Genomic DNA, 26,003 nt, shown 5'->3' on the forward strand with positions numbered 1-26,003 from the left:
CAGTTGATACAGTCTGGCGTCATAGATGCAAGTTAATCGGTTTGTTTTACTCCGCGAGGAGTCGTTTCGGTTCAGGCGTCGCGCATCAGCAACATCCACAATTCATTGGACTTCAGAAAGGCGAGGCCGTTCCCGCCCCGGGCCGTCGTACAGTAAAGGCGAGGCCGGGCCGTCGGACAGTAAAGGCGAGGCCGTTCCCGCCCCGGGCCGTCGGACAGTAAAGGCCGTGCCCGCCCCGTGCCGCCGGACAGTCGAGCACCACGGGTGACATTGTCAGTCCCCTCTACCGGACTGCTCACCTGAACCTTCTGAGGAGAGCTGCAGCAAAGGCGGCGCCTCGCTCGTCTCAATGACAATGGCACACCGGAGGAGCTCAGACAGATCCACGCTGCATGCCTCTATCGCAGGTATCGCCAGAATTGAGAGGCCAGGGGCCGTGTTCACTTCGACTTCGTAAGTCAAGTTTCTTTCGTAAGCATAATTTGGTATTCAGTATGAATTTGGTATCTATTGAAGGTCACCGGGTCAGCCGGATTACCTTTGGCTGCAACCCACCACCACTCACCGGTTCGGACCCACCACCGCTCGCCGGTTCGGACCCACCACCACTCGCCGGTTCGGACCCACCACCACTCGCCGGTTCGGACCCACCACCACTCGCCGGTTCGGACCCACCACCACTCGCCGGTTCGGACACGTGCTACCTTTGGCTGCAACCCACCACCACTCGCCGGTTCGGACACGTGCTACCTTTGGCTGCAACCCACCACCACTCGCCGGTTCGGACACGTGCTACCTTTGGCTGCAACCCACCACCACTCGCCGGTTCGGACACGTGCTACCTTTGGCTGCAACCCACCACCACTAGCCGGTTCGGACACGTGCTACCTTTGGCTGCAACCCACCACCACTCGCCGGTTCGGAGGTGCTCTGTATTGGTGAAATAATTTTTTTGTCCCATGCGTTATGAAGGTTCCATGAACCTGAAGGTCAGTTCAAGGTCACATTCTGGTGACCTGGGTGCCCTTTTCTAATTTATTTTAACGTCTTTTTTAAAGTGACCATCCCACTTAACATTAGTTTTCAGTTGAGATAGCCAACTTGGTGGCCACGGCCTGCAATTCTGGTTTGAACACTCACAACATCGAAAAATGCTTTAATTCGGAGATATGGAATTTCAAACTTGCAGTTTTCGGATTCTAAGGGGCTACCCAGCCAGCAATTTTACTCCGGGCCCAAGCAGGCTAAAGTGCGGCTTGCCCGAGATTTTAGTCGGGCTAAAGTAGGCTAGGGCTTGGGCTAAAGTCGGCGTATGACACAAAAACGCCGACTAAAGCCCATGCTCCGCCGGAGGTATGCCCGCTCTGCGAGCTCCGGACAGCCGTAGCTTAGCCCTAGTTGTGCGATGATTGGCGGTAGCCCGATGTAAGCCCGAGCAAAACGTGACTGGCGCAGAAATGCGCATGCGTGAACAGCCGATCAAGTATGGCTCAACTCCGGCTTTACTCCAGTTAGCCAAAGGAGACAACCAGCTTGATCAGCCCGCGCTCCGCCCAAGTTGAGCCTGCTTTGATTGCGCGGGGGATGTCGGGCTGAGCTGCAGCTGGCCACACTCGGGCATAGCTTCGGCATGCCCATTCTCAGCCCAAGTAAAAAATGCATTGGTTTTGATCGAAGTGGGCAAACCCAAGCTAAGCCCAAGCTGCCCGACGTTTGCCATAGTTTAGCCCAAGCGAATTGCTGGCTGGGTAATGCATTGGGATGCCGCCCCCCTTAGAATTTGTGACGTCAGCGGAGATCTAACAATTTTTAAATCTTTTACTAAGACGTTTGGTAGCATGCGGTGGTATATCCTGCTTTGCGCGCAACAAATGTCGCACTTTCAAATAAAGTCGCTAGGAACAGCGGATATCCCAAAAAGTAAACAAAAGTAAAAGTCTTGAAAACCGGTGAATATTTTTCGATGAAATTTGGTAGATATTCGTTTTCGCTCTTTTTGAACCGAGCGACATAACTTTCATGCCAATTCATTAACTTTTTTGAAGGTGCGAGGGTCCCTTTAACTGATGAATTAACCCTCGCCCGCACATGGGCAGGTAGTCTTTCTGCTCTGCACTCAACATTTGTAGAGCCAGAAGCCTGATTTTTGGTATAGCTGCTCCTCTATCCTTTCTTGATGTCCATAGGTGTAGCAACGTATCTCTTTGGTGAATGATACCTTTCACCAAAGTTTTAGATTGGTGAAGGATCCTTCACCAATGTTGAGCAATGCATGTGGGGGTCTTCACCAATGCTTAGAACGACTGGGTTCGACTGAGTTTGTCCAAAGCGTGCTGCCTGTGTCCAATCAAATTCCGAATTGGGTATTGTAGGACAAAATCGGAATTCCGAAGGTCCAAGTTCCGATTAGCACCACTAGTGTGCTAGTGGAAGCGTTTCAGTCAGTTTTGTGTTTGCTTTGCACACACGAGTGACGAGACTCATAATGTTACCGGCTGATTTTCGTATTTCTTTCACTATAACATTGCTTGTAGTCCGTACATTTTTAAGTTGCAATGATATATTGACGCGAATCGAGCATTAGCAGCGGTAAGCAGCGCAACGCAAAGACGTAACCGTCCGGCGCCGGCAGTGAAAATCGGCCGGCACCGCCCGCGTCGCCACTCCGGAGGGATTTTTGACTGTACGTACACCCCTGTTACTAAAAAAGAGGTTGCACACCGATTTACTCATTGCTTTCATGGCAAGATGCAGAATTCAATTTTAGGCATGTACTGTACTGAAAATTTGACGTTAACCCGCGACCTGGTGGGGGGGGGGGGCTATTTTTTGCCCCCCCCCTCCAGACTTTTCGATATATATCCAGAACCGCTGCGCCGATCGTCACCAAACTTTCAGTACCCTCCCGGACATCAATTTTACACATTGTGACCAAATATTTTTCCAAAGGCTATGATAGGTTGGCCGGAAATCACGTCAGAGTGACGTCATATTCTGCCGTTTTCGACCCAAAAAAGGGTTTCGCGGGAAGAGCTATCAGGCCTATAGCTTTGCAAATACAGAAAAATGATAAAGACATAAAAGCTGTAGAATCGACAGGGCTACAAAACTGCTATCTCGGATTTTTGAAATGTTTGGATTTTGACCCCCAAAAATCAAAAAATATATTTTTTGGATAAAATAATCGAAAAATCCAAGAAGTGTTTTGAATTTCGCAAAAACCGGAATACATGTGATAGTCCTTACCATCTTCCATCCACATACCAAATTTGAGATTGATAACTCCTTTTTTGGCGAAGTCATAGCGAAAAGACTGTTCAAAATTGATGACGTCAAATTTTCAAACTCAATTTTTAGCAATTCTAGACCCCGTAGCGCAAAATAAAGACCACCATTAGACTCCCCGTGACGAGCTGCATCGAATAAATACCCATTTTATGCAAAACTATCAACTTTAAAATTTGACCTTTTTTGGCCTGACCTTGACCTGACCTTGACCTGAACTTCACCAGAAAGTGACCTAAGCCGTACCTGATAGTCTTATAACCAACACCATTGAGTTGAAAATGAAAAATTGGCCATAAAACATGCATCACACAACCTCAGTAAAGTTGGCTCATGTGACCTGACCTGTGACCCTTGGTGACCTGACCTGTGACCTGACCTGGTACTGTCAGTGACCTCTAAGAACAACATATCTACTAGGCAACTGACGCCCTATCGCTGATTCTCACCAAAATGCGTTTTCCTCGGTGTTATAGCGCATTCCCTAGAAGACCCGTGAACGGTGAAACATTTCATCTTTGACCTGACCTGTGACGTCATCGGTGACCCCTAGGTCAATGAAATTTGGTTTCCTTCGAGAAATTTGACAGGCCTTTCGAACGCCGTTTGAACTTTGTGAATTTTGCGGATCCGTCCAATAGTTTCGGAGATACGAGGGAGCAAAAAATAGCCCCCCCCCCCCCCACCAGGTCGCGTTATAAACAGACCCCACCAGGGCGCGGGTTAATTAGATGATAATGGCGTGAGATATTTGCGAGAAAAAAAAAACAGGAGGGGGTGGCAAAATTTCCCCCCCCCCTCCACTTCGGCAAGGTCCTGTACTTTCTCAGAAGGGTCAGGTGACATCCTTCACTAATATTTTTGGCGCTCCTACACGGCACCCATGTTGATGTCTACTGAAAATTTCAATTTTCTGTGGCTTTTGGTTTCGGAGATATGACCTTGTTTTTCAGGTCATGTCATGACCCAAATGGACCAATTCTCAACGTCTTGCGTTGGCTATGGACCTTGTGAGATTTTCACACCTTGATTTCGGCCTTTTTTGCCAGTCTTACCTCCCACCTATCATGGAACATGTTGTTCGAAGATGGTTTTATTTTCTGATCAGTTTGAGATTTAGGGCCTTGATTTTGAGCATAACAAATCTTGGCGAGTGCTGATCACAGCGGAGAGACGTCGGTTGAACCCTTTTAACCTCGGCTGGACGTCGGGATGGTAGCGGCAGTCGGCACGAGCGGAGGCAAGATTCTTACAGGGCAAGATTCTTACAGATAAGCGGGGGGATGTTGGCTGAAGTCCACTTTGCCTTGGCAACTCCGACAAGCCAGATTTGGCCCGGTGTAAACGGAACACCGAATGACCGCTATGCCTAAACGGATCGACTACTGCCTGATGTCATGTGTCACTAACAAAAATATGTAATCCTTCATAGCATATAGGTACGGCCATATCCCTCATAACGAAATCAGACCTGGTCGACACTCAGCAGTCGAAATTAAATACGACCGAATCGCATATGGGCCGTGTGCAATGTGCAGGGCATAGTAGATACTAGCTAGCTTCATCTTAGAAGAATATGTTTTGCAGCAAAATAATGTAAAAAATGAATGCAACTATGGCGCGCGAACGACAAAACATGACTATAGCTGTCCCACAGGGGAGCAATGCCGCTTCAACCCTATTGGCCGTAGTGTCTAACGGTGGCGGCCATATTGCGCAGACCAGAAACCGGCTGCCGCCTGTGTTGAGGAATAGGGAATTCGGGACCTCGATTTACGTTTGCGGCCGCCGTATCCGTTACGTTCAAGTTACGTAGATACGGAACCCGGCATCTTACGTAGAATTGAGTGGGGAACACGATCGTATCTTCAGAATTCCTCAAATTCACTCGCCTGACCTACATTTGCCCCGGCCGAGGGGGTTGATTGAACCCACCTCGCTAATGCACCGCTAATTAAACTAGAATTAAGCGGTAAAGTGGTCGTATGCGGCAAAGTATAATGCAGAGTGACTGGTAGGAACCCGCTGTAAGGGTCTCAGGTCAACCGGTGACCTCTGAGGTCAGGTCAAGTGATCTAAGGCAGGGGTTCGGTTTTTGGTAAATAACTTCGCCAAAAATGGCCGTAGAGCCGCGATTTTGGCATCATCGTGTTCAGCTAGCTCAGGCGCATCGAGTGATATACTTTTTGTTCGGGTCAGGTCAACTTAGGGTGTTGACCTCAGGTCAAGGTCAGGTCAGCACCCCCAGGTCACGAAGTTGGTCGAAAGAGGTCATGTCGCATATCATTCGATTCGGCAGGTCTTCCTGAGTCCATTGGTGGCTTTCCCGACTCGCTAGCTCAATTTGATCGGGAGTTATTGAAGAAAAATGGTGACCCTTGTGACGTCACAAATGACGTCACGCAAGGGCAACAATGCAAATATGAAGCACAGAACCTTGCAAAGAGTGCATGAAATCATGATTTTATATGCTTGAGATAGTTTCAGATCATTCTCGGCGCCAAAATAACAATTTTCATATTTCCCCATTGACTTATAAGGGTTTAACGTATTAGTTCCTAATAGCTGATGATTTTTTAGGATTTCATCTTGTTCTCCACTCAATTCTGCGTAAGATGCCGGGTTCCGTGTCCACATAGCTTGAGCGTAACGGATGCAGCGACCGCAAACGTAAATCGAGGTCCCGAATTCCCTATTCCCCAGCACAGGCGGCGGCCGCTTTCTGGTCTGCGCAACATGGCGGCACCGTTGGACACCATTTGGCGGCCGATGCGCATTCCACATTATAGCTCGGGGTTACATGAGCAGAGTTAATACGCATTACAAACGGACTACAATGGTGAGCGAATAGGAAAATCCGTTCCTGATACGCATTTACTTGCTCATGTAACCCCGGTAATAGAGTTCAGTGAGCTGTCCGTCGGTATCCCATGATCCGGTATGACTATACACCTGGCCTGGGACTATCGGTAGGTTTTGGCAAGGCGGGTTCGTTCCCACGGTATTAAGTAGTATCTTGAAGAATCTTGGTAAATAGCGCATATAGAACATCAAGTACACTGCAATACCCAGCTGTGCATATTGAAGAGCAGCGATACTGTGATTGTTGGAATCATTCTACCTCAGTATGGGTAGTTGATTACTTTGCAAAATTGCATGAAAATAGAGCGAGGACATATCCTTGAAAATCAATATTGTCATTCACAGCATTCCTACCCCAGACTGGGAAACATCCATACTCTACGCCGGACGCCTGTGAGACCCTATTGCGCCGAAATTCGGAGCAAGCAATTTTGCGCCAAAATTCCTCATGATTTGAGCCATAAACTGGGAGCCTATTTGTGCCAAAATTAAGCCACTTTTATAGAAAGCACATGTGCACATCTACCGATCAAGGCTGCATCAACCAGACAGAGCATTCTGGGGCCTTGGACGCCCTCCAATGTTTGGGCATTAGTAGAGCAGACGTCATCAAAGGTTTTCCAACTGAGGTGAGGCACTGTAGGTTTTTAGGTTGTAGGGTAGGTTTGTAAGGTACCTGTGTACTTTGTAGGTTTTTAGGTTGTAGGTTGGGTTAGGTCAGTTTATGTTAGGTTTGTTCAGGTTTTCCTAGAAAGAAACACCTCTTGGTATGGTGCCTCTCCTTGGTTGGAAAACCTTCATGTGACGTCTGCTCTACTAATTTCAATGTTTGAACATCTGAATATTTTTTGTTTATTTCCACAAATCCAATACCTCAATATGCTTAGTGCACTATAGCGTCATGCCGTGAAACAAGGCCGGAGCTGGAAGTTTTGGGGCCAAAAATCGACGGAGCGGTGTTTTCGAAGCTAGCGGGAGCCAGCGAAGGCCGGGCAGCGGAGCAGCACGTGCTCCGGCACATCAACCTCCTCTCAGCACGGCGGCGCGAGCGCCGCGGGGCACCGCTTGTCTGGGCACTGCTGGCACGCCGCGGACTGCGGAGTGGAGACAGCCGATTCGGTGCACGTACTGGAGCGGGCGGCCCCAGCGGCCCGCCCCGCCCTCATCTGGTGCACCGAAAGTCGAAATGGCGTCCTCTCGGTCCTCTGCGGGGATAGGGAGCGGCGGCGTGCTCCCGAGGAGTGGCTTGAATAGTGACTCGGACCAGTTGTCGCGCCACTGATGCGAGGCCGCACAGAGAACCACCCTGGTCAGCGTTTGAGGGCAGGGCGGCGGCACTCTAATTCCCCTCGATACTGCAGTGGGTAGGAGCCCGGAACCAACTGCAGTATGCTCGGCGATGTTCAACAAGGTCTTCCATACCTTAACCCTCGCCGGACCTATTGGTTTTCTACATACGCGCCGGCCGAGGGGGGGGGGGCGGGTACGACCCCCCCCTCGCCGTTTCGCCCCTGGTGGAGCTAGCGCGTCGCGGAAAAAACGAGCGTGTGCGCCGTTACGAGACGCAGAGATTGGTACCCGATTTTAAGGTCCTAGGTCAACCGGTGACCTCTGAGGTCAGGTCAAGTGCCCCAAGGTACGGTTCAGTTTTTGGTGAATAACTTCGCAAAAAACGGCCGCAGAGCGCCGATTTTGGCAGCATCGTGTTCGTCTCGCTCAGGCGCGTCGAATGATATACTTTTTGTCCGGGTCAGGTCAACTTGGGGTGTTGACCTCAGGTCAAGGTCAGGTCAGCACCCCCAGGTCACGAAGTTGGTCGAAAGAGGTCATGTCGCATATCATTCGATTCGGCAGGTCTTCCTGAGTCCATTGGTGGCTTTCCCGACTCGCTAGCTTAATTTGACCAAGAGTTATTGACGAAAAACTAATATGACCTTGATGACGTCATAAATGACGTCACGCAAGGTCAACATTGCAAAAGTGACGCATCTAACCTTGCAAGGAGTGCATCAAATCACGATTCTGTGTGCTTGAGATAGTTGGAGATCGTTCCCGGCGCCAGAATAGCAGTTTTCATTTTTCCCCATTGACTTATAATGGTGAGGTCACGAAAATGACCTGACCTCATATGACCTTTAGGAAAAATCCGAGATATACAAGTTGTGGGACTCATAATGGATACTAGATCCTGCAAGTTTCATTTCCCTGTGACATCTCCTCTGGCAGTGAGGGCGTTGCGAAGTTGCGACATCTGAAGACCGTGCAGAGGTTCACTTATGACGTCATAGGTCAGTGACCTGACCTGACCCAAAAATGCGGTTGGTGTCAAAAGATCCGGCTTGGATCAAAGGTCAGGTATGCCAAGTTTCAGCTCTCTATCGCCAGCGTGTTCGGAGCTATCGCGAAAAAACCCTATGGGGGGGGGCGGCACCCGCCCCCCCCCCCCTCGGCCGGCGAGGGTTTTAAGGCCTCACCTGGGCTGCCGCTCCTCCGCTGAGCAAACTCGGGGCGGGTCGTCAGTTCGAGCACGCGATAACCGGGGCGGGGACGTATCGTCCCGAAACCTCTCCCGAAGTCCAGAGCCGCCCGCAGTGGGAATCTGCTGCTAGATTGACCAGCGTGCCGACCAAGTTCGGCGACAGGGCTTTCGACAAAAAATTATGCGGCCGGCCTGCGCCGTATATTCAGCTGCCGCCATGCGCTGAATTCGGCGCATGCGAAGTTACGCCGGACGTGCGCTGAAATTTTCGGCGCAATCCCGCCACTACACCGGACATATTCGGCATAACGTGTTTTCCAGTCTGGTTCCTACTTATGATAAAATGCAAAATTATGTTTATGCTTATGTTACTATTAATGTTTTACAGGTATTTTGAGGTAGAACTTGATTGTGTTATCAGTGTGTATCTACATCTATTCTGTAATATTATCCCTCGCACGACCAGGCCATTTCTCATAACACGAACGACCAGGGGGGGTGTTGTTACGACCCCCCCCCCTGGCGTTTCGAAACGGAAGGTCGTAGAGCTTAGCGGAAAAAACCAACGGATTGCTCTCAACGAGATCTCGCGATTGGTGGTATATTTTTTGGTCCTAGGTCAACATTTGACCTACTTTTCAGACATGTGCTTGGATCCGGAAAAATGGATCTGAGATCCGATCCCATGGATCCCGATCCGAGATCCATTCAGATCATAGATCCAACCCCTCAATTTTGTCGAGAGATCTACTGGGATCATAGATCTGACCCTTCAATTTTGTCGCTAGATCCACTCGGATCATAGATCTGGCTCCCCAATTTTGTCGTGAGATCCGTTGGGATCATAGCTCATACATAGGTGCTCAAAATGTTAACAACTTTCTTTCATAAGAAGTTATGAATACCAAAGTATGGTTAGAAACAAACAATCTTATACAAAGACCATATTAGTAAAGGCATCCAGTTACATTATACAGAATACAAAATAAAGGAGGCTCATGACGGTCACAACTTGAGAGAATTGAGTGACATGAAGATTGTTCACAGATCACATACCAACAGAAAAAGTTTGCATTAACAATTAACATAGAGGTAATTCAAAGTAATGAGTAATGAACAATACATAACTAGGTACCTACCACATCACAATTCATGTTAGCATCTACATAATGATATTGATAAGACAATCTCATTGATCTTGCATTAGACAACCATGAGGCTTTCCAGTTTCCAGCTACCACAATTGATTGATAAACAATAAAAGATGATACTGACACATGTGGCTTGGTTAGGTAAAGGTATTTCAATCTATTGAAAGAAATATTTGATAAAATAAACTGATATATAAACAAAAGTATAAAAATATTCAACAGCCTGCGGAAGCGATGGGAAGGTCGTCCATGGGAAGCGAAATATCAATTGTAATGGCCTTGGATATTTACCGTAAAATGATTATTCAGTATCTAAATTGAACTCGTGACGTCATTTCAAATAACAAATGAGCTAGGCGTTCTACCTTCGAGTATAATGAAAATAAATAAAAAATCAAACTGGAAACTCAAAAGTCTGGAGCTTTTTTTAAAGAATGTTCATTTTTCTGCCTCACATGATTTTACGATACGATTGTTTGTGAATATCATCTTTGTAGCGTTGAATTTAATGACGTAAACGTAAGCTGAAACGGTATTATATGGCCCTGAGCGGTGTGCGCCTTGCATCTTAATTTTATTCACTTTTCAAAAGAATAACAATATCTTACGTCATTAGTTTAGAGGGCCTATTACGGGGAATCTTTTGGAATCATTACGGTCTTGGTCAAATTAAGATTTTTCATTGGTCAAACGATAATGACGTAATAAAACCATATTACCAAAACGTGAGCTGTGAATTTCGTTTGTCTTTTTTTGGGAGGCTCTCTCATAACAAAAGCACAGCATGGCACCACACGTGGCAGCTGGCAGGATGCCAAAAGTGGCCAAAAGTAGGTAATCTGAAGAAGTTGATGCCATTTTTGAACTTGTAATTTTATTAGGAAAGTATTAGAGGTTGGTTGCTATTCTTACTAAATCGAAATTGTGTTGCACATACTAATAGCTCATATGAACATTCTGGATTGGGATTTCATACCTGGCAGAAGTGGATTGCTGGATTATTTTTAACAAAATTGACCTATTTGGCTTCCAGGTTTGATTTCCTAACATCTGTCCATAGGCGGCAGAACAGGGGGGGGGGTGGCATCAGGGTACAGTGCCCCCCATAGAGTTTGGCATTTTAGCATTAGCCCTACTGGCGTTGCAGAAAGAATGGGACCAAAATGAAAATCTGCAGTGCCCTGCTGCCACTGCATCTGTCTGTACTGTTTGTTCTTTGAATTAAAGTGGCTGTAGCTTGTTGATAAGATTGTCATCAGTGCTGTCATGAAAAAGTTACAATTGGTCACAAAAAGTAGCAATATGCATGTTCTTGGTTTATTTTAAATGTAGTACAAATGTTGTTTATTTAAATTCAAATTTAATGATGATACCTAATGATCACAAGTGGTCTTAACCAATAACCATGTCCACAAGTGATAATTCTCAATTGTATTGCACTGTAAGGTGTACAATTATGTAGGATAATGGTTTCATTGGCTACATGTTGTCGTGAGATCCATACAGATCATAGGTCCTCCACAAATTTTAGCCCGCTGGATCCACAGAGATCATAGATCCGACCCCTAAATTTTGTCGAGAGATCCATTCAGATCATAGATCCAGCCCCTGAATTTTGTCGAGAGATCCACTCGGATCATAGATCCAACCCCTCTATTTTGTCGAGAGATCCACTGAGATCATAGATCCAGCTCTCGGATCCAAGCACATGTCTGCTACTTTTGACCGGTCAAAGGTCAAATTTTCGGAAAAATATACTTTTTTCAACTTTCGGCGGCGATTGCGGCAAAACGGTTGGAGATATCGACTTGAAACCTTCACTATCGTGTTCCTTGATCAATTCTCTATCGTTTGGTATGTATTTCGTTTCCCTAGCTCTAAAAATGGCGCGTTGGGAGCGCCGGAAGTCGGCAAGGTCAGTCGGCGGCAGAAATTCGAAAAATCAAAATTTAAATTTTTGAAATCTGATTGTATTTTTGGATTTGGGAGGTCCATTTGCTCCCTATAGAGGCTAATATTGCTGCATATTCCCATTGAGGTGACAAGAATTAGCAAAATAGTGGTTCGGGCGCTTTTCAAAAATAGTACCGGACGCTGTTCCTCTTGTGACGTCATAGCTCCGTGACCTGACCTGACCCGGTCAAATTTCTTATACCATATAATAGCCAATACTTGCCCCAACATGCATGGGAAGTTTCATCACGATCCATCAACCGATGTCCGTACCACCGGCAGGAAACCTCGGGCGTTGGCACTCAGTTTGTGAAAATCCGGCCGGAGGCTGTACCTCTTATGACGTCATAACTCCGTGACCTGACATGACCCGATCAATTTTTTTTTCGGCAAAAGATGCGCAAAGGTTGCCCCAGAGGGTATGGAAAATTTCAGCCCGCTACGACAAGCCGTTTAGCGTGCACTTCGAAAAAACCTCAGGGGGGGGGGGTTGATACAACCCCCCCCCCCCCTAGGCGTTCTAGGGTTATGATTTTTGATGTCAACAAGGTCTTGGTGCCTCAAAAAGTTTCCAACCATTTTTTTACTGTTTATTTCATTTAACTTCATCAATTTCCTACAGATTCTGAAAACATGGCCTGCTGTTTTTAAGCTAGTATGCCTAGCTGTCCTAGCACATCAAAAAGGTGGGTGGGGTGTTTAACCCTCGCGGGCCCGGGGGGGGCGTTTTTCGCCCCCCCCCCCTGGCGAATATTTGCGATAGCTCCCGAACGCTTAGGGATAGGAAAGCGAAACTTTCAGTACCTTTTCTCCCATCAATTTGACATCTTCTGAAGTAAAAATTTTGGACCTAGCCCCCTTGATGACGTCACAAGGTCCATTTTTCTAGACCCCTGCACGGCAAACTTTGGCGTCACAGACGCAAACTTCAAATAGCTGCTAAAAATAGAGTTTTAGAGATAAAGACAAATTACGAGCACGGTTGTGTAGCGTTTGACCTAGAAAAAAAATAGAAAAATAGTTTTGGTAACCTGAGGTCAGAGGTCAGGTCAACGACCCCGAAATGTGGTTTTAGTTTTTCGCAAATAACTTCGACAAAAATGGTCCTAGAGCTACGGCAGTGGTACCATCGCATTCGCCTTGTCAAGCCGCGTCGAATGATATATATATTTTGTTCGGAAAAGGTCAAGTTTTATGTTGACCTCATGTGACCTCGAATGACCTCTGGTTGACCTTGACACATGAAAGGTCGTTTATGATGGATTTGTACCCGCTGATCACGAATCTGGCATTTATTTTCCTCTAAGCCTTCATTTAGAGCTTCCGGATGGCAAAATTGTCTTATTTATTATTACTAACTTGAATCAGAGAAATAGCCTCTAGCAGGGATACTCTTTTGTGACCTTGACCTTTGAGCAGCCTTGTATCGTAAGATGAACCACAAATAGGGAACTGATAAGCCTCAAAACATTTCAAAACATCTTGGAAGTTAGCACGCAAGATTTGCGAAAAAGTGCCAAGTTTGAGGTCAATTTTGAGCGTGACCTTGACCTTGACCTTTGATTTTGAGCACATTTTCGGAATCCTCAGATTCTCTTCTTTTGTTTGACACCCAATTTTGCCGGTTTGGTGCAGCCTGCCGTCCTCTAGAAGGCTTACTTTGAGATCACTACACATGTGCCGGTTTTGGCCTTTGACCTTGACCTCTGACCTTGAAAATTGACCTGAGGTCAAAAATTGTAGGTGCTTTAGAATCGTCTCGTAAGGACCTTTCGTTTGGTATCGCTTTTGTTTCCGTAGCTCCCTTATTTACGGAGTTAGACAGGGGGGGGGGGGCGAAAAAACGCCCCTCCCCGGGATGCGGTGGTTGGGATTACCCCCCGGGCCCGGCCGGGTTAATGCCACTCATAGCAGGTACCTAACTTGCTGGTTAACACGCGCAGTGGAGGGGGGGGGCAGATTTCACCCACCCCTCCTGTTTTCGGCAACAGGGGAAGCGGGGGTAGCACCGCCATGTGGGAAACACCGCCATCCTCTCTATCGGCAAAACTCTGAATTGTAAATGTAAACACCCGCCATTTCGGTGTCCGAACGGAAACGGGACGCCGCGTGAGGTAGGTTTCGCTAAGATTTATTTGATTTTGAGATCGCAATTGCCCATTTTGTGAATTTCAAGCCATCGTTGTAATCATTTGGCATGTTTTAGCAGCAAGTAAGTGGTCATTTCAAGTCGAAATGCCTTGATTTTTACGTTAAATTTGAGGGCATGAAGTGCTCTTCGTTGAGAAAGGAATTACAGAAGAATCGCGTCCCGGCTTGTTTTCCCGTCGGGGCGTTGTCGGTCCATGACTGTGTGTGGGGTAACACCGCCATGCTCGGCGGTGCTACCCCAAGGGGTGGCAAAATGGATAAAGCCGCAATGATGATTCACTCAGCTCGGAGAAGAGCTTTAGTTAGGCCGCAAACGTCGTCTGTTTTTTAACCTCACGTTTGACTTCACTGGATGTTTCGAAATAAGCGTGAATTTGTCATGCTTTGTATGCATATTGTTCGCAACAAACAGTCTGATCTGTGACAAACTAACAACCAACTCTTGTGTGTCTTATATGAGTTTGAGTTACTATTTCAGACAGCAGTAACGCTTCCAAGGGTGGCTGTCACCGTAAGGCCGATCTGTGGATAACATCGCCATCAGTGGCGGTGCTACCCGCACATTTTTTTTGGAGGACGGAAAATGCAGGACTTGTTTTCAATGTCTGTAAGTAAAGTACCGAAATTTTATAATGGAGCGCTGGAAACTATGCCAACATGTAGGAAAACATTCCTACTTTCACATGAATGCAAAAGAGCTTCGTTTTTACTACGCATATCAGCTCGGTGAGCAGAAATGCTTAAGGTGGCGGTGCTCCCCCCGCTTCCCCTAACTCGCGCCGCAAGCATAATGTTAATGTGAAATTTTGGATGCCTGGCCAGAATTGAATTGCGGATCTTCTCGAGCAAGAAACAAGAAAATCGGCTCACAACTTTTCTAGTAATAACGGTGTAAAGTCAAACATCCTGCCGCCGCGCGCGGGGGCCGGCGCGGCGCTAGCCGTTACGCGCCGCCTGAATTGTAGACTGTGCCGGGGCGGGACGGTTCTGTCTTTACATCGCGCTCCCACTGACGGATCCAGGGGGGGGGGCATTAGGGGCATATGCCCCCCCCCCCTGACAGGAGCCTGGGGAGGGCATTCAGTACAAGTATGCCCCCCCCCCGTTCACGCTTACACTTCTTACCCCTATAACGAGGAGCTAGATAAAAATGGATTAGAAAGCCTTCCTAGTAACTACTTTTGTGATCAGAGTCGTTTTAGTAACCTCAATTTAGTTGTCATTGCTTTATTTTGGCTAAAAATATGTTGTTTCTTAGTTCTTACCACAGGGTAGTCATGCCGCTGGGGCATTCCACGTCAAATCAAACACCGAAATCCGTCATCCCCTTCGATTTTTCTGAAAATTTGTAGGCAGACTGGGCATGATTCAAAACTGAGTTACGTATAATATTTTCGAAATTTGATAAAGTATCGCTGAGATATAGGTCATCGAATATAGCCAAAAAATGCCACACATCAATTTTTTAAATGTCTATAACCCTGGTTCCTTTTCTGGTATCAAATTGATATTAACAGTGTCTTGTAGGCAATTGATAAGGCTTTGATTTTTAATTATAAAATTAAATTGAGGTGACCTTGAAATGCATTTGACCTTGAATTAAAACATAAAAATTTAAATAGCAAAAAACACGTCACCTTCGATTCGGGTAATTTTTACATATTATGTCCGTCACAATGTTCCTAACCATCTGTGAAAAAATTGGAGTGGGCCATTCATAACTCTCGCGGCAAACGCCGTTTTCATGCATCAACATCACGCAACCGCGCGTGACCTTGAAAGACAGTCAAGACATGCTTGCTTGTGTACACTTTCTGAAATGAATGATTGCTGATTAGTGATATCCCAAACTCTGCGAGAATGGAAATACATAGTCATCGTAGTCAAGCATTCAAGTTCCATAGTAAAAGTGTCTCAGGCAAACGGTATTTTGCGGTGAATTTTGAGCCGTGTGGAAATGCATCATGAAGTCAAAAATTCAACGAAAACATTATCACGCAACGATATCTTCACGTCTTTTTGTCTTCACTATACCAAAGAATATACATTTTTGAGTATGTATGGGGAATTTCTAGTTAATCCAATAATAAATATGGCAGTTAGAGACCTGCTAAGAGTAACATGTCGCCGGCTGGGGCGGGATCGGCCGACGCGGGAAACGCAGCAATCACAATTTTGTGTTTACACGTTCATATTTCAATTGTTTACCAACCGATTTTCAAAATTCTTACACCATAAGATTGCCTGTACATTTCTTAGTCTTCTCACAAAATTTGACGCGAATCGAACGTAATCAGCGGTAAGGAGCGCGATGTAAAGACGGAACCGGTCCGTTCCGTCCCGGCACAGTCTACAATTCAGGCGGCGGCTAGCGGTCGGCGCCGGCTGCCCAGTCGCCGCGTCGCCGCGGCGACAGGATGTTCACTTTACACCGCTATTACTAGACCAGTTGTGAACCAATTTTCTTCTTGCTTGCACGATGAGATGTGCAATTCAATTTTGGACAGGTAGCTATAATTAATTTCGCATTAATACTATGAGATATTGGCGAAAAACAGGAGGGGTGGGGCGAAATTCACTCTTCCCCCTCCACTGCGCGTGCTAACATACGTTTGCATATGTGCCATTTTCTTCAAAACTTATGAATGGCCCACTCTAATTTTTTCACAGGTTGTTAAGAATATGGTAGGCAATAAAATATATGAAAATTAGCCAAATCGAAGGTGACGTGTTGTTTGCTATTTCAATTTTTGTGCTTAAGAACAGAGTTAAGCAAATTTCAAGGTCATATATTTAAGTAGGTGCAATTCTAAACAAATGTTTAAGAAATTACCTAAACAGTAAGGTTTATTTCATTCAAATCAAACAAGTACCTACAACCAAAGTTATGGTCGTTCAAAAATATAAAGATGCAACATTTTGTAAAATTCGATGCCCTATATTTAGAAGACCTGTGGTCGGAATGTGCAAAAAAACATCAATGTAATGTTCGGGGCGACACAGGAACTCGCTCACAAATTTATAATGAAATCGCTGATGGTAAGGTGCAAAACAGCCGATTTTTGTTCGATTTGACGTGGAATGCCCCCGCTTCAACCCTTTTGACCGTATTGTCTAACGATGGCACTCATAATGCGCAAACCAGGAATCGGCCGCCGCCTATGCTTGGGGATAGGGACGGTTAGAATGATTTACCTGTATGGCCGCAGCCAGTGCAGCGTAACCGGGGGGGGGGGGGGGGCACAAAGGGCGCGTGCCGCCTCATTAGATGCATGGTGCCCTATGGGCCCGAGAGGCCCTGCAGTGCCAATTGGACGCTCAGGGTCGAAGCGTGCCTTATTTCGACTGAGATAAGACCCGCAGGATTCGTGAGAGCACCTCACGGAGTCACGGGCTCCTGAGTCGCCACACATCACACATCTCCATAAGGGCCCCACTCCTGCTTCTGAGGACCCTGTTCTGGCCTCTGAGTGCCCTTGCTGACCTATTAAGCGTCAGCTCAAATTAGTGCTAATTAGTGCTAATTAGTCCAACTGGACCCCTCCTTGCCATTTGGCCCCTGATCGAGATAGAGCTTCGCGGAAAAACGAGGGTGTTGCCCGTGACGAGAGGAAGCCGATGAATGATGATACCCAATTTTAAGGTCCTAGGTCATTGTTTGACCTTCGTCAGGGGCCGTATTCACGTCGATAATTATTTTCGTAAGAATTTCCTTACGAATGACCTACTTCTTAAGCAATTTTTTTTAAATCACGTGAACTCCGTCGATGAAAACTTAAGAAGTGTCGACGTGAATACCAAATTATACTTACGAAAGAAAATCGACTTACGAAGTCGACGTGAATACGGCCCCAGGTCAATGACCCAAAAGTTGGGAAAATCGGGACCTGTTAGAAAGTCGTAAAGTGTGGTTGCTGTGAGGTTATTCGGGGCGCTGATCACGAATATCGTGTTAGTTTTGATCACAGATGATGTCTTTAAGTATTTAGACCAGGTCGGGTCGGGTCAGGTCAGGTCACGCCACGTGCCAACCGCCTCTTACAGCTTCGTAGCATGTTACGAAGGCACCAAAACTATTTCGCAATTGTTAATGTTCAAGTGGTTGCTAAATTCGAATTCAGCTCCAAAAACTAGCCCAGAAACATGTAAAACTCGAAAAAGTGAACCGGGGTCACCAAAGGTCAATGACCTGACCTGACCCTCAGGTGACCTTGACATTCACTCTAATGCATGGGAGCAACATCGAATCACATGTTTGAACGTTTGAAACCACGAAAAGCTTGCAAACGCGCGGCTAATGCGAGCCGACATAAGCCGAATCGCGATTCCGGCTAAACATGACCTCGAGAAATAGGTCACAGGTCAAAGGGCACTTGGGTCAGGATCATGAAATTTTCAGAGTAGGCGTAAAATTGATCAACTCGAGGGTACTGAAAGTTTCGTCGCGATCGGCCGGTTTTTGCGCGTTATTCGCGAAAAACCATGCTCGACACATTAAAAAAAGAAATAAATCTAGTCCGACCTTTTGATAGGAAGGATTCACAAGGACAGAGCCACCGCTAAGCGAAGCTTGTTGTGGTGACCCTGCCCTCTACCCTCCGATTGCGCAATGCTAGTTCTATGGCAGAATTTAGAGTCCAAAGTTTAACGTGCGCACATAGCCGCGCACGGCCGGTCCCCTCACTGACTTCGCCTGGCTACGGCCTGCCACCAACCGCAACCATACCTACCTTTTTTATTATAAATTTAGTCCGAACCTTTTGATAGGAAGGATTCACAAGGACAGAACCCGCTAAGCGAAGCTTGTTGCGGTGGTTGCGGTGACCCTGCCCTCTACCCTCCGATCGCGCAATTCCAGTTCTGTGGCAGAATTTAGAGTCCAAAGTTTAACCCTATTAGTGGCAGGCTCCTGGCTACCCCTATTAGTGGCAGGGGGGGGGGGCTGTTTACGACCCCCCCCTTGATATCTCAAGATCTAACGGGCCGATTTTCAAAATTCAAACGGCATTCGATTTCGCTCAACGTGATCTACATTTCTAAAAAAATAAAAATTAAAAAATGTCAATAGGGGGGGGGGGTAGAGGGGGGGTAAAAACGGGCAAATTGCAGATACATTTTAGACTGTTTATCACGGCCAGGTTTCTGAACCAATCTTAACGAAACTTTTGCCAATCGATAGAGAATGAACCACGAATTCACATGGATCCTAAAAATATGCATTTTCAAAAATCATAGGCGGATACAGATCATTGAGATTGGGGGTACACAAAAAGTATAGTAAATAAGGTTTTTGTTGGTACTGTTTCTAAAAAGGGTGGTAATGGTCTTGTAATGTTACAATTTTCTTATGAGAGAACGACTACAATTGTATTGGTCATGCATAGGCGGTGTCAGGGCACCTATGTTGGGAGGTAAAACATAACCCCCCTTTTTGGACGCCTGGATCCGCCTATTATAGCAAAAACGTGTCAAAAGAGGATGCACAAAAACTGTATATGTTATCACATGATACCTTTCATTCACTGTTCGTAAAACTGGTGCAGCATCGTGATCTTCGCCCAAATGACTCGCTTCACGAATAGGACCCCCCAATTCCCAATGCTCTGGAGCCGCCCCTGGTAAAGTTATGAACTTGAAATTTTCAGGGAATGTGCCCAATTTAGTTTTAGGAAAAGTCAGAAAATTTCAGCATCGTAGCTTCAGCGGTTTCGGAGATATTCCCGAATAACCTGAGGGGTGGATAAAAACTAATAGGGTTAACGTGCGCGCATAGCCGCGCACGGCCGGTCCCCTCACTGACTTCGCCTGGCTACGGCCTGCCACGAACCGCAACCATCCCTGTCAGGAGGCCCATAAATGTCAAGCGCCCGTCGCGCTTCGAACCCGGAATGTTATAACCGGGAACGCGTGCTCTCACCACGCGGAGTCCAACGCTCTACCAACTGAGCTACGGGTCCGGCTACCTGTCAGGAGGCCCATAAATGTCAAGCGCCCGTCGCGCTTCGAACCCGGATTGTTATAACCGTGAACGCGTGCTCTCACCACGCGGAATCCAACGCTCTACCAACTGAGCTGCGGGACCGGCATGCGAGGGAGCGAGGGATAAGTTTCATTGTGAAAATATTTTTATCACAAATTAATGCGAACGCTTGATTGAGCAGTGTATGCAAAGGAAGCGAATTTTCAGTTGTGGAGGAAGATGCTAAAACAACTGACAAGACCAGAGTCAAAGTTATTCGAATATAAGTCCGACACCCAGTCAACCTAAAAATGCGTAAAAGACGCATGTCAATGCTGATGAAGAAGCTGACTTGCCTGTAACATAAAACCCAGGCCTCAAATAAACACAGGCTCAATTGCCCCACCCCATCGGCCAAATAACCCTGCTATCGGGGTAATTTGGCCGCTTTGAAGACCTTTGTAAAACGTCAATATTTGAGTATAAGTAGTTACTAGTGGTGTCATTTTCCAAAAAATGTCTGACCGATACCGACCGAAACCGAAATTTAGGAAAAATTTCCGACCGAATACCGACCGATAACATCCCAAGCCAAAATTTGACCGAAATTTGACCGAAATTCTATTTGCTATTACTCTACCCCAAAATTGAATTATTTGGTAAATTCTGATTGAAACTATTGGGAAATGGCATTTCAGTCCAAGTTCAGTCAATTCTTAGCCACTGCAAAATACATTTTGTGGTAGAAGTTACTTAACAGTTAAAGACTGGAATTGAGTTTCACAATGGTGTTTATTTGTGGGGCCAAGTGAGTCAAAATCAGCCTGCTTGTGGTTGTGGTTGGGCAATTGGTGGCTGCTGCCTAGTGCTGAGTGGGATGGCTACTGAAGTTGCCAAAAGATGGCATCCCTTGTAGCATTTGGGGGAAATTGTGCAACTTTATCATTAACATCCCAATAACTTCCATTTTAACTAGGCAAAAATGGAATACTTTATCTTTTTATCTTTTTGAAAATGGTTTCACTGACAGGGTGACCGAAAGTGTCCGATTTTTGGGGGGCCTGACCGACCGATTACCGAATCGGTCAGCATATCTTTTCGGTAACCGATTTTTTCGGTAACCGATTGACACCACTAGTAGTTACCCTATCAATTTCAGTTTACTGTACAGGAAAGTAAAATGAATGCGACACCTACCAGCGTTGAGAGAGTGTAGAAATATGTTGCTAATTTCGAGCTACTGCGCTTCCTAAAAAAGCGGCCAAATTGCCCTATCCTCCCCTAGTCTCTTTTTTCAATTGTGATGCTTACCCCTTACTTTCTTTCTATCTTAGAGGATGGAGTTGTGTCAAAGGTGTCTCTAGGCATCGTCCGATCGCCAAAATAATGGTTGAAATTAATTCCTCGGGTCAATGCGTAAAATGCATTGAAGCAACCCGCAGTCTCGGGTTACTCAATGGTTGCACTTGCCTTGCCCCCTTTCTTTCACCTTTCATGTCTACTAGAGTAGTTACTACCAATGTATTGTTCCATATGCATGATGACAGGGTTGCCCTCATATCTTAAAAGCTGTTCGCAGCTCCCAGGCATAAGGCGCCAATTGTCATTAAATTTTGTTTTCTGCTTTTCAGGGACCACTCGACGCCTGTCTATGATGCAAAGCGCCCAGTGTCTCAGGATGCTGACTGCAGGGTGCCGGCTCCAGAGAACATGTGTCCGCCACATCCAGGCCCAAGTGCAGGCCTTTTTGGGCAAAGTCAGAGCTGATGAAAGACCCTTGCTTGTGACGTTGGTGAAAACTGATGCCCAAGCACTGCCGCTCAGCGTTCCACAGGCTATGTGAGTTTAACCAGGGATTGACAAAGGGTGGGGCACTGTGGCATGTTCCCTTTGGGGGATAACGGAGCACTTTGAAGGGATAAATCATGGTCTCTCGTAGAGCTTCATCTTTCTAGAATTTACAGCTCTCCCATTGGGACAGACTTCTTGACTGTTATGCCCCAGGGCTCAAGGACTAACTTAACTAGTAACTATAGTTCGTTTTTTTTAAGTTCTGCCCACACTGTCAACTTTTCTTGAAACACAGCATAAGAATTGCTAGCTGAATTACTGATAAGACTGGTTGGCGCACATTGATTTCAGACGATCAACTTTTATACAAAAAAAAAATTGCCTGGCTCCTATTTCCTATACTCTCAGCTCGTATTTGCCTATATTTACAACTTCACAGGTATAGACCACTTGTCAAGGATTACAACTGAACTGATGAATACATTGCACGACATTTTACGGGACAGTACATCATCGTTGTTCAAAACTTATTTGGAAAATATTATTACGGAGCGAGCGAAGCCAGCGTAGTTTTTCGTAGGTTAACGGATATTTCTGAGTATGAGCGTGGTCACGCTTTTGCGAAGCTTATATCTCCGCAGCCACTTGACCGATTTACATGCGGTAATTTTTGTGCGGTAGCTTCATTCCTTCTACCAAGCATTGGACTATTCCCGATGAATGTGGGTGACCCCTTACGCACGTGCCACCGGCCACGTGCAAAACAGAGAGTTGTCAGTTTTGTAACAACGGCAATGTCTCGGTAACTACTGGGCCGATTGCGCTGAAAGCTGGCACGTAGGTAGGCACCCACTAGGCAGCGCATATCCATTTGCCACGGCTGGGGTGCTGCTGCACGTGCGCACGTGCACGGGTTGATTCCGGTTCTCGAGAACGGCTGAACCGATTACGCCGAAATTTGGTACATGGTTATGAACCGGTTAGCAGGGTTCAAAAGTCAGTTGGGACCCATGGCACGTGCGCACGTGCAGGGACCAGGGTGCCGCTTCCAGATTTCGAGAACGGCTGGGCCGATTGCGCTCAAATTTGGCACATCGCTAGGAACCAGTTAGTAGGGTGCTGTGCACAAGATTCTTACAGATAAGGTTTGGACGCTAGTCACGTGATCCTTCTCCCTGCTTTTCCCAACCCTACTCACGATTTTCATAAGCCTTGATCTATTCTTGAAACACTGCACAGAGGCGTTTGTAGTTAATTTATTTACAAAAACTAATTCAATGATATTTGAAATTAACAAACACATTTTTAATGAGGTTAGTGCTTGTGCGAGGAACATGTTCATAAATAGTAGAAATGTGAATGTGAATGTTATGTGAATACTGGACGGATAGACACGTAAATGTGTAAAAGCCTGGACAGCATATGATAGTTGCTGGCATGCTGCATCTGTTATGCCTTGTAGACAGCTGGGTGACTTTGGACGAAATTATGAGAAATAATGGCGAAGGCCTGTAGGATGTTTTGTGTTATGGTCAGTCGGTATGTTAATACTTATTATTACATGGCTCCTGTGTTAATTTGGCATGAGATATTTTTTACTATTGCCCGGCATCAGGTTACTGACCTTTCAGTGTCAGGTTACTGACCTTTCTGAAGGTGAGAAGCGGTTGCCATGTCAACGGTCAATAGTAAGTTGCTCGCGCAGTGGTGTTTGAACAAAAATTCAAATGTCGTAATTTTATCGTCGTTTTCTCAGACTGTTCAGTTTGATTTCGTGGTTGGCTAGTCAAGTCATCAAGAACTGGGCCGTCATTTGAACATGTCCGTTCAAATACCCCGATTTAACTTGTTGGAGCCGCATGAATTGGATGAGCTATTTTCATCGCGCAGGGCTCAGGGCACTAAAAAGGTGATTAAATCAGCAGAAGACGTCTTCATTGAGTTCTTGCAAGTAAAAGGCATATCTGTTGAAAGCTGCATGCACAGCAACGATGTTCTGGACAACGCTGTGAAGGAGTTCTTCATTACTGTAAAACGCAAGGACGATGAACGCTACAAATCGAAGAGTCTCCTCAAGTACGGCGTGAAACAGTCGAGCCTCAGACCGGCGGCGGCCAGCTCTTCACAGGCTGCATCTTCAACTTAAACATGTAAAGCAACTAAGTGTGTGCCGTAGACATGTGACGTGGCTATGATTGTATATCCAATACATTCAATTGTACCATGATATTTGTGTTTGGATATTTTTTATTACGGGATGAATGAGTACTAAGTAAAGATTCCGAGAGTTGGCCATGTAATAAAACGAATACTGCATGCGGGAGCGGGCAATAGCAAAAATATTGCCCTCTGTAACGTCACTGTCGCCCTCGGGTGAAGACCGAAACAAGTGCTATTGCCCTCGGCTTCGCCTCGGGCAATAGCACTTGTTTCGGTCTTCACCCTCGGGCGACAGTGACGTCACATCGGGCAATATTTTTTGCTATTGCCCGCTCCCCCATGCAGTATTCGTATACTTATCTCGTACGGCTGAAACTATGTGTTTTGAAAAATAGGTGCCCTATGTGATGCTATTTTTGCTAGCCAAATATTTCATGAGTGGTGCGAGTGAGCTAGTGGGCACGATTCAACCATAAATTTTTGTTGAAAGGCAGTTGGAAATGCGGCAAATGGAAATGGTATCTTTTCTAATTTGAAACTGTTTGAAAAAGACCTGTGGTCGAAATATTACATTCTTTCAAATAAAGTATATATTTGTACAGCATTAGTTTTGGCAATTATCGAGGAAATAAGGTCATGTTTTTACATTTTCTACTATTTAAACACATTTTTACTCACAATCTCAAACAAAAGTTGACTTTATTCGCGTTTCATTAATTTAATCAGCTGGCAACGATCACCCATCGTCAGGGGCGTCGCCAGGGATTTTCGACAGAGGGGACGGATCGGCCGACTAAAAACCCGATATTAGGTATTGTTGCCGTACTTTTTGACTCGAGTATGAATCGGCGGCGCGCGAAGTTTTTCATAACCAATTGGCAAAACAGCTCCAAAACACCTTGATTTTGCAGCCCGTGTAACAAGTTTGATACCAGAACACCTAAGGTCTGGTCACCAAGTTAAGTAACTCTGCCTCTAAAAAAAATTGTGGTCCTTTAACCGTGTAACTCATTTCCTAGAAATTTGAAATTTTGTGTAGTGCAACTGCAGGACTGCGCGGGTCGGAGCCGGAGCTTGACAGCTCGTCAGCTTGACTTGACAGCTCTGGCCAGAGTCGGAGCTGGAGTCCCCGAGGTCGTTTGTATTTCGTCTCCGAAGTCAGAGTCGACATTTTCTGGCTTGAAGTCATGCTCTTAACCCGCGCCCGGCTGGTGGTCCTGGATTTCCACGCCCTGCTGGGGGGGTGGGGTGGGGGGTGTTTGAACACCCCCCCCCCTTGTAACTCGGCTCCTGGGCCACGTAGCGATACGCGGAAGGCGGCGTTCGAAAGAGCGTCAAAAATAATGACGAAATCACTTCGGGCAATTTTTTGGTCAGGTCAAAGGTCAGGTCACCAGAGGTCATTGAAGGCAAAATTTCGCCGATTTCCAGGTCGAATGTCGAAAATTTCCAAAAAGCCAACGCATAACTCGGGAACCAATAGAGCTACAGCGCCGCGGAAAAGCGCATTCGATAGCCCTATTAACGCCCTTTCTGAATAATTCTCTCAGATTTGACCTAACGTCAACGGTTTTGCCTCCAGGGGGCAAAAACTGCAAAAATAGCCGATTTTTTCGGAAACAGTTTTTCTGCAATAACTTTTGACCCAAGCCCTGTACAAGCTTACTTTTACCGGCATCGTGTTCCTCTCGTCAAGACGCATCGAATGAACTATACCTTGACCTTGAAAGGTCAACTTGAAAATTTGACCTCAGGTCAAGGTCATGACCTGACCGGAAAGGGTCATCTTGCATATCAGTCGATCCGTATCATCGAGCTGAACACATCTAAGGCGTTTTCATCGCTCTAGCATGCCTCTATCAAAAGTTATTTGCGAAAAACTGTTAGATACCATTCGTGACCTAAGATGACCTCAGGGCATAAACAAGGGTCACGGACACCATCTTCATGTTCAGTGTGTCTAAACCACTTGTAATTCGGTGTTTGGGAGTGTTTATAATGTCTTTCATCCAAAAGAGGCGCATTTCAATTTTCTCCCATTGACTTATAATGGGGAGGTCGCAAAATTGACCTGACCTTAGGTCATCAATATCAAAATTCTTAGATATACATTTTGTACATGTCATTGCTCTTACCAATCGCTGAAAGTTTCAAAGCAATCGGTCACTCGGTGTAGCTATGACAGACATTGAAACTTTTTATGAGGTGAGAT

General features: G+C 46.0%; 1 protein-coding gene across 8 annotated transcripts in view; it reads left to right on the top strand.

Annotated features, from left to right (window-relative positions):
• Positions 1 to 6,158: 6,158 nt before the first annotated feature.
• LOC122381140 overlaps positions 6,159 to 26,003 on the top strand; it is a 50,706-nt gene continuing 30,861 nt past the window's right edge. For 2 of the 8 annotated variants that reach the window (XM_043365113.1, XM_043365200.1), the window contains exons 1-2: positions 12,356 to 12,416; positions 21,472 to 21,679. In XM_043365113.1, coding sequence (XP_043221048.1) covers positions 21,492 to 21,679 — 188 coding nt within the window. In that variant the 5' untranslated portion in view covers positions 12,356 to 12,416; positions 21,472 to 21,491. Of the gene's footprint in view, positions 6,255 to 10,530; positions 10,612 to 12,355; positions 12,417 to 21,471; positions 21,680 to 26,003 lie in introns of those variants that run through there. The other 6 variants (XM_043365612.1, XM_043365276.1, XM_043365523.1 and 3 more) reach the window with 6 other exon arrangements.

This window comes from Amphibalanus amphitrite, unplaced genomic scaffold, assembly GCF_019059575.1.
Source record: "Amphibalanus amphitrite isolate SeventyFive unplaced genomic scaffold, NRLGWU_Aamphi_draft 000001F_arrow, whole genome shotgun sequence".
In the NCBI taxonomy this organism is placed as follows: domain Eukaryota; kingdom Metazoa; phylum Arthropoda; class Thecostraca; order Balanomorpha; family Balanidae; genus Amphibalanus; species Amphibalanus amphitrite.